We start from the raw sequence: 13,235 nt of genomic DNA, 5'->3' as shown, positions 1-13,235 counted from the left end.
CCACCCTAGTCATAGACTGTTCTCTCTGCTACCGCACGGCAAGAGGTACTGGAGCGCCAGGCCTTCAGCTTATTCCCCCAAGCCATAAGACTCCTGAACAGCTAATCAAATGGCTACCCAGACTATATGCAATGCCTCCCCCTATTTTACGCTGCTGCTACACTCTGTTGTTATCTATGCAAAGTCACTTTAATAACTCTACCTACATGTACATATTACCTCAATTACCTCGACTAACCGGTACCCCTTGTATATAGCCTCGCCATTGTTATTTTACAGCTGCTCTTTAATTATTTGTTATTTTTCTTTCTTTTACATTTTCTTGTTTTAAACTGCATTGTTGGTTAAGGACTTGTAAGTAAGCATTTCACTGTAAGGTGAATGCCGAATAACTGTTGTATTCAGCGCATGTGACAAATAACATTTGATTTGGTTGGTACTTACTGTACACATAGAACCCAGATTTAACACCATTAAACATTTCCTGCATAATCACTCTTGGCAAATCCAGTCGTAAACCTGTACTGGCTGGCACACTAGCCCTAGCTGCTAAAGATCAGCTGTTACCATCAGACCCACTTCTTGGTTTGGCAACCGGAACATTTAACAGCTAGATGGGTGGGGGAGATTTATGGAAACAATGGGCCCAACCTAAATCGTAAATCACTGTAGCAGACTATGTAATATATCATATAAATAGGAGGTTAAGGTAATTAGTTCGGATATAAATGGTGATTCAGTTTATTACTGTTAAATTTAATTAAATATAATAGTTTATTACAATATAATTACATGTATTACTCTCTGGATATCCTGTGACATCAGCAACCGAAAGAAATACAGCAAATATATATTATATTCTGTTCTATTCCATTTTTATTCAATTCTATTCTTCTGCACTCATGTCAACAGCCAAAGGGGTTTGATGAGACATTCAAAAACAAAGAGGGAAAGTACATGCATGGACAAATTCAAAGGAATCAAACAAGTTTGTGTCCCAGACACCCCGATCTAGCAAGAGAAAGCCCTCGTTCGTCATCATCTCTTGCTGTGATGCAGATGGTTTCAGCTTGGGAGACAGAAGTCTCATTCATGTCCGGCATTTTGGAGAAAGATTAATAAGAGCAAATTGGATCTCTGATTACTTCAATGAATCAACCATGAATCATAGGCTACACATTGCTATGATTCGCTTAGTTATGGTTTGACAGCTTTTATTCAGCTTTTCACAAATTGCTCACCCTTTTCCACCACATATAGTGACTAGCAACCACAATGTAAGACTCTAAATAAACCAAACTACAATAGTTTGTGTCTACGAATGGAGAAAATGACTTACTGTCTCTGTAGAACCCTTGTGTTTCCCAGTTTCCCAGTTTAAGAGTGAGGAAGGCTGAGCAGAGGGCTTGGTGGAGCATAGACTGTGGGCCTAGCCACAAAATTACACTGAACCACGCCTAAAACACTATACTTAACCTAACACATAAAACAGAAAGGCATTATATACTGCTGACCAGATGACTTTCATATGGATTATACGTGGGGATTGAATGAAGTACAAGGATGGAAAAATCATTCGCTTGAGAATAGGTCTAAAGGGAAATCCACTTTCCATAATAATCACAACTAAGCTAATAGAGACAGATTTATAAAACAAACAGGTGAAAAATAGGTTACGGACGACAAGACAGCTTGAAGACGTGTGCATGTGTGTCTGTGGCACCTTAACTGGGGAGGACGGGCTCATGGTAACAGCGTAAATGGACTGGTGTCGAACTCATCAAGCACATGAGTAGAGGAGATCCACACAAGTGGACTACAGGAGGCTGCTGAGGGCGTCTCATAATGTCTGGAATGGAATGGTATCTCATTCCGTTTCATTCAATTCCAGACATCACCAAGCCTCACTCAGCAGCTTCCCGTGGTCCATGTGTGTGTATCTCCTCTACTCATTCACCAGGTCATACTGTACCAAGAGGACAAAAACCGCCTGCCGTCCAAGTCTAACTTTAACTAGACCAAGGGCTTTGGTTTGGCAGTGGCTCCATGGTGGGAAATCCCTTTAATACAGGTTTGCATAAGCTCTGCCAATATACTGCCCCTGATCGCCCACAAACCCAACCACCCCTCCTAAAACTGTGGTCATTTCCAGTTTTCACATCTTTCGCCTCACACTACCTTCTCTATCCCATGGCATAGGAAGCGCAGGCCTCCTTTCTCTCTCTCTTCCTCTCCCTAACCACAGCCTTAGAAAAAAAGCTGCCATCTAGAACCTAAATGGGTTCTTCAGCTGTCCCCATAGGACAACCCCTTGAAGAACCCTTTTTGGTTTCATGTAAATCTCTTTGTGGTTCCATGTAGAACGCTTTCCACAGAAGGTTCTAAATGGCACCCAAAAGGGTTCGATCTGGAACCAAAAAGGGTTCTCCTATGGGGACAGCCGAAGAACCCTTTTGGAACCCTTTTTTTTCTAAGAGTGCAGCAGCCAACAGGAAACAGGAAGAGAAGGCCCAGGCAAACAGAAGTTTTTCTGAGAGGGATAAGGAAAAACGGAAAAGTGTTGATTCAGCTGTTATTTCCTCCTCTCTCTCTCTCCCTACTTTCAGTCTTGTAATGTACAGCAGAACAATCCACACAGAGTTGTTCATTGTATCCTGTTTCAATCAGTACAGCTCGGTTACGCAATCTTAGAGGCCTCACTTTCAAATAGACACATTGCAAGACGACACACACAGTGAGGTACAGTTGCAGTATACTGTCTGGCCAATTTCTCACGGTAAGGGCAAGGGCTACCATTGCAAGCCCCACATAATGCCCACACTTGTCGTCCGTCTTCGCATCGTGACTCCTGAATGTGTCGACACACAGAAATTGCTTGGAGCCAGAGGCAATGTTTCATGTGGATTACTGTATATCAAAATAATGGGATGTGCTACATATTTTATACTGTAAAAAAATATATATATATATATATAAATAACAGTTTGTACATGTTGGTGATGATTAAGACGTGTTGCCTAATAAACATCCCATCTTGTAATAATCTGATCGTTTTATAGGTTGAAGAAGACTTCCCAACTGTTCCAGGCAAATAAAGTTCTCCAAGGTGAATAGACAACATCTGTCGGTTGTTGAGACATTCAGCAACATGTGTTCAGGGCTCCAGTAGCAACATCCACTGATCCCTCCTTTCTATTTGATTTATTTAACCTTTATTTAACCTTTATGTAACCTTTATTTAACCAGGCAAGTCAATTAATGACACATTCTTATTTGTACTGAACAAAATTATAAACACAACATGGAACAATTTGAAAGATTTTACTGCGTTACAGTTCATATAAGGAAATCGGTCAATTGAAATAAATGAATTATGCCCTAATCTATGGATTTTATATAACTGGGAATACAAATATGCATTTGTTGGTCACGGACACCTTTAAAAAAAAAAAAAAAGTGGGGGCATGGATCAGAAAAACAGTTAGTATCTGGTGTGACAACCATTTGCCTCATGCAGCGCAACATATCTGCTTGCATAGAGTTTATCAGGCTGTTGATTGTGGCCTTGTTGTCTTCAATAGCTGTGCGAAGTTGCTGGATATTGGCGGAACTAAAAACACGTTGTGGTATACATCCATCCAGAGCATCCCAAACATGCTCAATTGGTGGCATGTCTGGTGATGCAGGCTATGGAAGAACTGGAACATTTACAGATTTAGTTCAGAACATTCAATTCTCCGGCAACAGCTCTGGTGGACATACCTGCAGTCAGCATGCCAATTGCATGCTCCCTCAAAACATGAGACATCTGTGGCATTGTGCTGTGTAACAAAACTGCACATTTCAGAGTGGACTCTTATTGTCCCCAGTGCAAGGTGCACCTGTGTAATAATAATGCTGTTTAATCAGCTTCTTGATATGCCACACCTGTCAGGTGGATGGATTATCTTGGCAAAGCAGAAATGCTCACTAACAGGGATGTAAACAAATTTGTCCACAACATTTTAGAGAAATAAGCTTTTTGTGTTCATGGACATTCCTGGGATCTTTAAATTCGGCTCATGAAACATAGGACAAACACTTTACATGTTGCGTTTATATTTTTGTTCAGTCTACAATGATGGCCTGACGACTATGTAATACAAAACGGACAACACAGACAGAAGACACTGGCAACAGTACAAATACAAACAGTAGATGTATGCGTGTGTCATTTAAAACCACATGCTTCCTTACAAGGCAACGCAAACTAGTGACATCGGGAGACAATTAGAAACAGCTACATGTCTCAACAACCTGTTCATCTATTTGTCCTTTGAACTCCTCCAGTGACACCAGGTCCTGTCGTTTTATGTTGTTTTGGAGGGAATTCCAGACCTGTCGGCTGAGTAATGAAAGGACCTTTTTCCACGCTCTGTTAAAAATTTTGGAACAGTTTGCATAAAACAAGATTGAGATCTGAGCTTGTATGAGTTCTCATTTCGAGCTAGAAGAGATGATAGATAAAATGGCACACACAATCAAATGTACTGCACACACACACACACACACACACACCTCCAAGGCCTCTTGTTCAGTGACGGGGCGAGCCTGTGTGAAGTGAACAGAGGACAATGACTTCACTGACGACAGACGTCAGCACATCACCCTGACTCACACACATACAGACACCACTCTCTTTCCTGCTGGACCCTATCGTCGTCAAACTGAGGAAAACAATGGGCCAAGCCTAAAGCCCAGCCTAATAAAACCCCTTCAGTGTGATTCTCTCAGTGAGCAGTAATCATTCGAAAAACAGAGACCTTTTCACTCAGGTCATCATTCTGTTTTTGATGACTCAATAAATATTCGAGTAGGAAACGATCCCCTGAAGGCCTGTTTTATGATGCTAAACAACAACTAGCACTGCTGGTTCTGACTAAAGGGACGTCCAAAAGGTTTCCAAATGTTGTTGGCTTGATTGACTAGCGGTGGCTTCATTTGAAAAGCAAATACTGCTGGATTGCTACCAGCTCTTTAAACACTCATCTCACCTGAACAAGAGAGAAGCGGTGTTGTAATATTTTCTGTGTCTAAGCAGACGTGTCCCCCTGGGTCAGATGACCACTTCACCCCTGACAAAGACTTGTGTCTCATTCCCCTTCTCTCTCTCAGTCTGTTCTCATAGGATAAGTGTTTCCAGCTGTTTTCACCAACAGAGTGTTGAGATTGGTGGAGGGACAGAATTTCTCTCTCTCCCTCCCTCCCTCCCTCTCGCTCACACACACCCGCACACACACACACACACACACACACAGTGAGACACAGTCTGGGGATTACTCCCTCCAGTTTCTTCTCACAGTGACTAGCTAGTGGTGATCCCAGGGGCATGGTTACAACGGAAACTAGGCCAGAGAGAGGCCCATGAGACTGCACAGCCCCAAAACACAACTGAACACAACACTGGCCTGGGAATCACCAGCAACAACTAACAACGTGCAATACTTGTAGTACGTCTAATGGTTGATTAGGTCTGTGTGGATCTGATGGCTGTTAGTGCATGGTGTTCCTTGCAGGTTAGGTATAATATATGGTCTGTAAGTTGACATCCTTAAAAGAGATATTGATGTCTAAGCACACTACAGTCAAATTCTGAAAATGTAATATAATTGCCTGAGTGTATGATTATTTCAACAGCAACATGGAGTGTTTGAGTTGACAACATCTAGTATGATCATATTTAATGAGATTTATAATAACTTGTTTGTTAGCGATGTATAGCGGCCCCACGAGTCTGGAGTGTAATGAGATATTGATTCGTATGCCTGCTGAAGGCAAAGTTCAGAAATATCACTTTCCCAAGAGTACAGTAAGCTGCCTTGAGGGACCCATAGGTAGACTACAGTAGCTCTGTGTTCAATTGTACAACACCGAGGATGACTACTAAACGAATAGATTAATTTATGATAAACATTTAAGGGTAGTCTATCCAATCATTCACTTTGGCTAATGCCTGCAGTACGGTACTAACAGTGAATCCGTCTAATTAAATTTGTTTTAGCTTGAATCGGCAATAAACTATGTCGGGTCTTGTGATTTATAATATAATATATGCCATTTGGCAGATGCTTCTATCCAAAGCGACTTACAGTCATGCGTGCGCACATTTTACGAACGGGTGGCCCCGGGAATCAAACCCACAACCCTGGCGGTGCAAGCGCCATGCTCTACCAACTGAACCACACTGGACAACTTACGTCATAAGTAGTATGTCGTACCACCATTTATGACAAAGGTTGTTATCGTTCTCATGACATAGTCTCGACAGATGTGGCATTCTAAGAAACTCCCGAGATATACCAAACTAGTCTATATTAGTTCCAGTTGAATAAAGCATTACAGTTCGGGTTCTCATGTTATTGAAAAAGATAGGCCACAGTTGTAACCTGTCAACACGTATAGTGTCTGTATTGTCACTAGTTATAACCCTTCTTTATATTCATCGGTTAGGCTATAACACATTCAAATGAATGACTGGAATGACATATATGTTCTAAGAGGCCAGTACACAGAATATGTAATCTCCTACACAATTTGATAAATGGAGATATTGATTGGCAGACTGAATCAGTAACTCATGAATCATTGGCTAGTTTAATCAAAACTGTGATGAGCCGCGATGACTGGTATAGGCTATAAGTGGTGAAACCTTTCACCGTGTATTCTATTCATAAATAGATACAGAATATATGAGGTAGTCATTGTAGTTGGGATTTTGAATGGACCCAGGTAGGTAGATAAATGGTGAGGGGGGTATCCTACTCACGTAATGTTTGGACGGATTGCGCCGCTTCTCCACGTCCACGACTTTTACATCCAACACTGTCCGAAACTGCATCTTGACGTTGGAAATGGCTACAGCGTACACACACAATAAATGCAATATCCCAGTTTCTGTAGTAGGCTATAGCCTCTGCAGTTCAAGAAACGTTGAAGAAGAACTCAAAAAGGACATTCATTGATTGGGTTGTCGAGTCTAGCTAATGTTCAGGCGCAAGGAATCAAATGTCTTGGCTTGACGATGCGTAATATACCCAAATGCACAATATATCATAGTCGCTATCAATTGAGAATCTATCTGTATATGGCTAAAACATTCTGCCCGAAATCCAAAAGGCGAGATCTTCACGTTGGACAACAAGGCAGGCTGGCCAGCGGTCGCATGCTGAGAAGGAGGTCACCTCAAATAGGAAAGTGGAGCGAGTTCCTTTGTGTGGACCACAATACCTTCGGCGAGGGGTGCATACCTGTAGGCTATATAGGGTTGGGGTAGGCAAAAAAAGCCACCGAATTCACCGCCAAATGCCTCCAGAAGCAAGCAGGGCGCAGAGCAATAATTTTTTTTTTTTGGGGGGGGGGGGGGGGGGGGTTAGTGGGATGGGCTTGCTTGTCGTGTGATGAAGCACTAGAGGTAAACTGTACTAGAAGGTTGAAGTCCCATTCCAACTCATAGTTTATTGAATACTTGCATGTAGTTCTGAGTATCTTGGCAATGTCTACATGTTTGTAAACATTTAGATATGTTGGAAAAGATGCGTAATCATTGTAATAATCTTCACAAGCTGTAGCGGTTCCTTAAAGTGCTCCCAAGAGTGGCTACAATGTAGCTAATGACAAGAAAAATGTAAACGTCACACTGCGCTTGGACCATGTAAGGATACTTTTTATGGATGTGATTGGTTTCAGCATAACAATTCCATTATCTCCATTATCAAAAGCATGTATGGTTAAATAGCCATTAAAAAGGCTACAAATAGCTATAACAACCTATTTGTTCCTTAGGCCTAGATAGCATAAAGCATTCCATATATTGCTTCTTATGCCTCGCAGTTTCTTTGACAACGGTGGCAACTGAGTCATAAGACGCTATAGGCTGCCCTCATCAATAGCTTGGACGTATGGATACAGATGTTTCAAAGTGGACCAATCAGCGACGGGCTGCATCGCGGTGCATATTAAACGACGAAATACTGCCCCCGTGTGCAAAATGAACATATGATCCAAGTTGAATTCTAAATCCAGGTATTATACACATCATTTACACAACTTTTGCACATTGAAAAAAATATATATATATTGCACAAAACCGCTTGTCCTGTACTCTTTAAAAATGCATTACAGATGTACATAGCTCTAGCATGATTGATAGCAACTGATATCTTGAAGATGGCCATGTTAAGTAATAATCAAATGCATTCAGGGTCATATTTATTAGGGCACACATGTTATATATATTTTCCCAACGGAAAACAAAAACATGCGTTTCTTATTGGACAAGGTCAGATGGTAGCTCCCCGTTTCACTCCCATTTCAGACAGCTTGTCCCCAGAATGTCTAAGTCAGCGTCAGAGGATAGTGTAATGACTGTCGCTGGTGCTGATGATGTCACTATTACACTCCAGAGCTTTGAGGACCAGCTCCAAGGCTGCCTTGCTCACGTTGCGACTGTACCTCTGTCTCACACTGGACAGGATGTGCAGGATGTGGCAACCCTTTTCCGCATCTGGCAACGCGAGAGAAAGACCATCAATACATATTATAATACACTGGTATAGCACTGGGGGAGCAGTATATTGTAAAGTACTCTAAATGAGTAAGAAGAGGGGAAATGCCCTTACATTTCTCTCGTCTGCAATCTTCCCGAAGAATGTCTCGGACAGCCATGAGAAGATCCTTGTCCCGTTCCGTTACCTAAAGGGGAGAAATACAGTAGAATCAAGACTTACTTGTGTCATTCCGATATAACCTTCAGTCACCACAGTAATACAATGAAAGATCAGTCTCAAAATCTTTCATTCTTGTATGCTGAGCACTTTGCTTGTGTCCCACATCCCATGAGCCTCAGGGTCAATGTGTTTGATGAGCTTCGCATAGCACTTAGTTCCTCTGTGATATCCATCTTCATGTGCTGCTGCTGCTGCTTACATGGTAGACCTCATCCTGACATTTGACCTTGCGGAACACCAAGCCTTCGTCCTGCAGGATCTGAAGGCACTTCTGGAGTAGCTCCCTGAGCTGTTTGAAAGATGTTGGTGGACCCGATGATGGACCAGCCTCAGGCTCCTAGCATCAAATCAGATTTGAAAAAAATAGTCCCATTTTAAAATGAACAACTTAAAAGCTTAATGATGCCTTCATAAACCCTAAGGCCTACATAGATGTCCATAGATGTTCTACCTGTTCTGATGCTGTCTTCTGAGGTTGTCTGGAGACCAGAGGCTGTAAAAGGTCCTGGATATCATAGGGTCTGAACCTGGTGACTTCTTTCTCTTTCAGGAAGTCCTTCAGGATACGAGTGGCTCTGCCAAGCAGGTAGGAAGCAGAACCACTGCAGGAATACCAAATAAGCCATAAAGATATTCACAAAAACGTCAGTAAATCAAAGTTTGAAGTAAATATCATACATAATAGCCAAAATGATGCTGCACCTCACTGACCAGCAATTGAATACAGCTAAAGAGATGATCAGACCTACCCTTGAATGTTCTGTGCACTGCTGTCCAGATGGAATGGTTTATCATATCACTGTCTGTAGAGCTGAGGAACCTCCATCATCCAGGATATCTGGACCGCCATCACCGGGTCTGACACTTTATCTACAACCAACGAATGGGGGGGGGGGGGGGGGGGGGCATTAGAGATTATATGGACAACAATAACTCAGGTTTAATAAACTGTGTATAGTTGTGAAATGCAGAAGTGTGTGTGTGTATGTCCATATGCGCATGCCTGCGTCTGTGTGACCATATTCATGCGTGTCACCTCTCCACTCACAGTATGTAGAGGCCATTATCTCTCGCTGTTGTCTGGAGGTCTTGACGGGCCCTCGCACCCTGAGCAGTTCTCCTATCTCCAGGTGGGAGCTGCTGTGTTGGGCTTGCCGTAGTTTCTTCAGCTCGCTGGCTGGGTTGAAGTCTTCACGAGCGCTGCTACCGAAAGACCTCGCCCATACTGAAGATAATTCATAGCCAACCGTGAACACGAACAGGGCTGACACACAGCTATAATGAGAATATCTGCACTTACGTATAGCAGGGTCACCTTGCTCCCTCCACTGTTCATCTTTCCAGCAAAGGCTGTTTATAACACCAGTACCATCATCAACTGTGAAGCAATGATAACAGCAGCCATATTGGATTTACATGGACTCAATATTTGCATGTGGATGTTAGTTTGATATGAGGAGACAAAGTAGGAATATTTCAAACGAATCACTTGAGCTTCACTGTTACCTCCGTAACAGAAGAAGTCTTCTCGCTCTCGCTTGTACACCACAGTCCCGAGCACATCGACTTTGAATATCGGGTGAGAGTTGTAGAAGTATATCCCTAGGTTAGGGGAAGTGAAATGGGTTAGCTAGTGAAGTTGAATAAACATGACAGTGGCATTCATGTTGTCAAAACTGAAGTTAACAGTACCTGACACTTGACAGGACTCTCTCATATGTAGGATGTCTTTGACATAGAGCCTGTTGAAAGCGTTAAACATTGGGTCCAGTCCCCACAGCATTGAAGGCGGTTCCTCCCAGACACTATCCTCCTCTGGCTCTGTCGCTTCAGGCTGCATACCATCCTAGGCGACTCACTACATGCGATCAAAAACAACCAAAAGTAGCACGCTAACCTACTTAAGAAAGCTTTACTCGTCTCTCCCTCGCTTGGTTAATTTGTTTTGCTTCGTTTTCCCGGGATTTTTTTTTTAGATTTGAGCAAATATTTGCACAGCTTCCGCAAAAGTCCGAGTTTCCGGTCACGTGAATAAGAAAATATAGGAAAATAGAACAGATTAAATAAACCATGCATTTATGTAAACATCTTTTAATCGTGAAGGACGATTATTAATAGATGTAAATGTGGTAAAGACAACAATGTTGAAAAGTTTGCGGCTGTGCGTGCGAGTGCACGTCTCGCATGGGTATCTGGGACATGTCGTTTTAAGCCATTGAATGAGAGAAGAAAGAAACCCATCATTGTATCAGAGACCTAATTATCTCTCATATTGATGCAATTATCAAAATTATCAAAAACGTTTTCAATATTAGGGGAAATGTGCTATCCTTTTTAATGAGGCTATATGGCTTTTCTTTCTCGTTCAATTTGACTTAGGATTTACAAAACGTTGCAGGGCTGAACAATAGGCCTGGACTATAAATGTATTGAATAGGCTTCTACAAAATGTCGTACTCCTTAAAATATTATTTAAAAGTTTCCTTTAATTTATTAATCGTTTCTAAACACATCATGTTGGCCTCCAGTGCTGAGGGTGGAAGCAACGCGCTCTAGATGCTCTTTCCTCCACCATCAATCAAGCGTGAAGAAGTGAAAGAACTACAGTTGCGGGCTCATGAACGCGCATTTGACACCAAATCCTCTAGATTACTGGACCCCGTGCCTCGCCAAGGGAAAGAAGATTGTCTTACCATACCAACGGTGTTTTTATTCGCTATATATACATTCAAGTGACATTGGGGGATCGAATATAACATTTCATGGAATAGAATTCTTTGGAAGGGTCGTTTCTGTATCTTCTCTGTCTCTGCTCTTTGGTTGAGGAAAGAGCCCTGCCGCTTGCGTTGTCAGGCCAGTGTTGGTTGTTCTGAGGAAAAACAGTAGCTTCCCGTGCTTACTTTGCACTGTGAAAGTCTATTCTTTGGACGGAAATACAATGCCAGGAGACATCAAAGTGAATATTGTTGGTGTAAGAATCAACAATAGGCCATGATGTCGGTGAAACTTCATTTTGTTATGGGATAACAGGGATATCGTTGCCATAATAACGGGTTGATCATCAATAATTTCAGTTGAACAGTATTTGAAATAATTCTGAATTGTTATAATACTGTAACATATTGAATATGCCACCTCAGAGTCTGCTTGACTCACAAGAACACCAAGGGACCTAAGTAAACACAACAGTTCAAGTCCTATGCGGTAGAACGCACTGATGATCTTCGTGTTGCTGGATATTCATTCCTTTGTCAACTGTCTATCTGAAGAAGGCAGGCGTGAAAATGGCATCCTTTTTCAATTTCCGTAAAATCTTTAAATTGGGTGCTGAGAAGAAGAAGAAACAGTATGAGCATGTCCACAGAGACGAGAACCCAGAGGAGATATGGGAGATCATTGGAGAACTGGGGGATGGAGCCTTTGGGAAAGTCTATAAGGTAGGATAGGTCCTTTTTTGGGTCATTGTAGACCTCTTCTGATTCATTGTAGCAATGATGATGACATTGTGAACACGTTACATTTTACAGGTTTGAAACCATGTTTCAAGAATCATCAATCATGTCATGTGTGTGTTCATCTCAGTCCACTCTGCTGTAACCAATTGGAGTAGTATATCTTACATGGTGTTCCTTGGAATTCTTCCCTTCGGCTACGACTGGAAGTGTTATTTCTTACTCTATGATTAGGACTAAGCCCAACATTGGATTAATGACTGCCATTCTTTTCATTTTGGTCAACAATGGCAACTACACTGTCTCCAGTCCACACACGCACGCACAGCTATTTCTTCCCGAACTCTGATTGTTAGGCCATTCACAGCAGCCCTAAAACCATGTTAGATCGAGTCCCAATAAAATTATGGCATTGTTTTCACCGACCTCAATGCATGGGCAGAGCAAAAAGCATTGTTTACATGAGTGACATTGAATGTGATCACCCGTGAGTGGAGAGCCAAAACCAGTAGCAGGGTGCTTTGTCGACGCTATTCCAATTAGCGTGTTTGTTATTCTGTAGCCACCAGCCTATTTATGGGCATGGTGTAATGGTATAATAATAGCTATCTGGATCCCTACCATGATTGTGCTCTGTTTTCAATTTATTTCTGATCTATTAATAGAACTGTGTGTGGTCAGTTATGGTTTCCATATCGAACCATTTATTACTCGTTGTAGAGAATCCCATATGCCTTAAGTCAGTTTAGTAACAGATGCCATGTGAAGTTGCCTACTACTACAACCAAACTGTTGGCTGCTCCATGAACAAAGCATAACAACATTTACTCTAAGACTACTCCCAAGAATAGTATATGATGGACCTTTCTGGCATTACTAGAGCTACAACAGGCCAATCGAAGCACATCTGTGGGAAGTACATTTTCCAGTAATATTCTAACGTCCTGGGTGGAGAGGCATCGCTACGATACCAACTGCAATATGCTGCAATCTCATGATGAGTCGCCCTATTTGAACC

General features: G+C 42.0%; 3 protein-coding genes across 9 annotated transcripts in view; 1 reads left to right on the top strand and 2 right to left on the bottom strand.

The window, feature by feature from the left end:
• The window catches only part of LOC110485783 (SH3 and PX domain-containing protein 2A), a 115,210-nt gene extending 107,825 nt beyond the window's left edge, over window positions 1-7,385 (bottom strand). For 3 of the 5 annotated variants that reach the window (XM_090195863.1, XM_090195862.1, XM_090195864.1), the window contains exon 1: window positions 6,806-7,374. In XM_090195863.1, coding sequence (XP_090051989.1) covers window positions 6,806-6,877 — 72 coding nt within the window. In that variant the 5' untranslated portion in view covers window positions 6,878-7,374. Of the gene's footprint in view, window positions 1-1,339; window positions 1,380-6,805 lie in introns of those variants that run through there. The other 2 variants (XM_090195861.1, XM_090195865.1) reach the window with 2 other exon arrangements.
• A 299-nt stretch (window positions 7,386-7,684) lies between these two features.
• On the bottom strand, window positions 7,685-10,959 carry LOC110487299 (CST complex subunit STN1). The gene is given in 8 exon segments (XM_090195867.1): window positions 7,685-8,542; window positions 8,658-8,730; window positions 8,965-9,367; window positions 9,515-9,635; window positions 9,814-9,990; window positions 10,066-10,143; window positions 10,272-10,367; window positions 10,458-10,959. Coding segments are annotated over 8 exon segments (1,254 nt in total). The 5' UTR covers window positions 10,606-10,959; the 3' UTR covers window positions 7,685-8,384.
• A 376-nt stretch (window positions 10,960-11,335) lies between these two features.
• Window positions 11,336-13,235, top strand: part of LOC110485781 (STE20-like serine/threonine-protein kinase) — a 34,653-nt gene continuing 32,753 nt past the window's right edge. For all 3 annotated transcript variants that reach the window (XM_021556943.3, XM_021556941.3, XM_021556940.3), the window contains exon 1: window positions 11,336-12,202. In XM_021556943.3, coding sequence (XP_021412618.3) covers window positions 12,050-12,202 — 153 coding nt within the window. In that variant the 5' untranslated portion in view covers window positions 11,336-12,049. The remainder of the gene's footprint in view (window positions 12,203-13,235) is intronic.

The sequence above is a fragment of the Oncorhynchus mykiss genome, chromosome 13 (genome assembly GCF_057628025.1).
Source record: "Oncorhynchus mykiss isolate SJ-2025 chromosome 13, ASM5762802v1, whole genome shotgun sequence".
NCBI classification, from domain to species: Eukaryota; Metazoa; Chordata; class Actinopteri; order Salmoniformes; family Salmonidae; genus Oncorhynchus; species Oncorhynchus mykiss.
The sequence above is the reverse complement of the archived record's forward strand: the minus strand, read 5'-3'. Positions and strand labels throughout refer to the sequence as shown.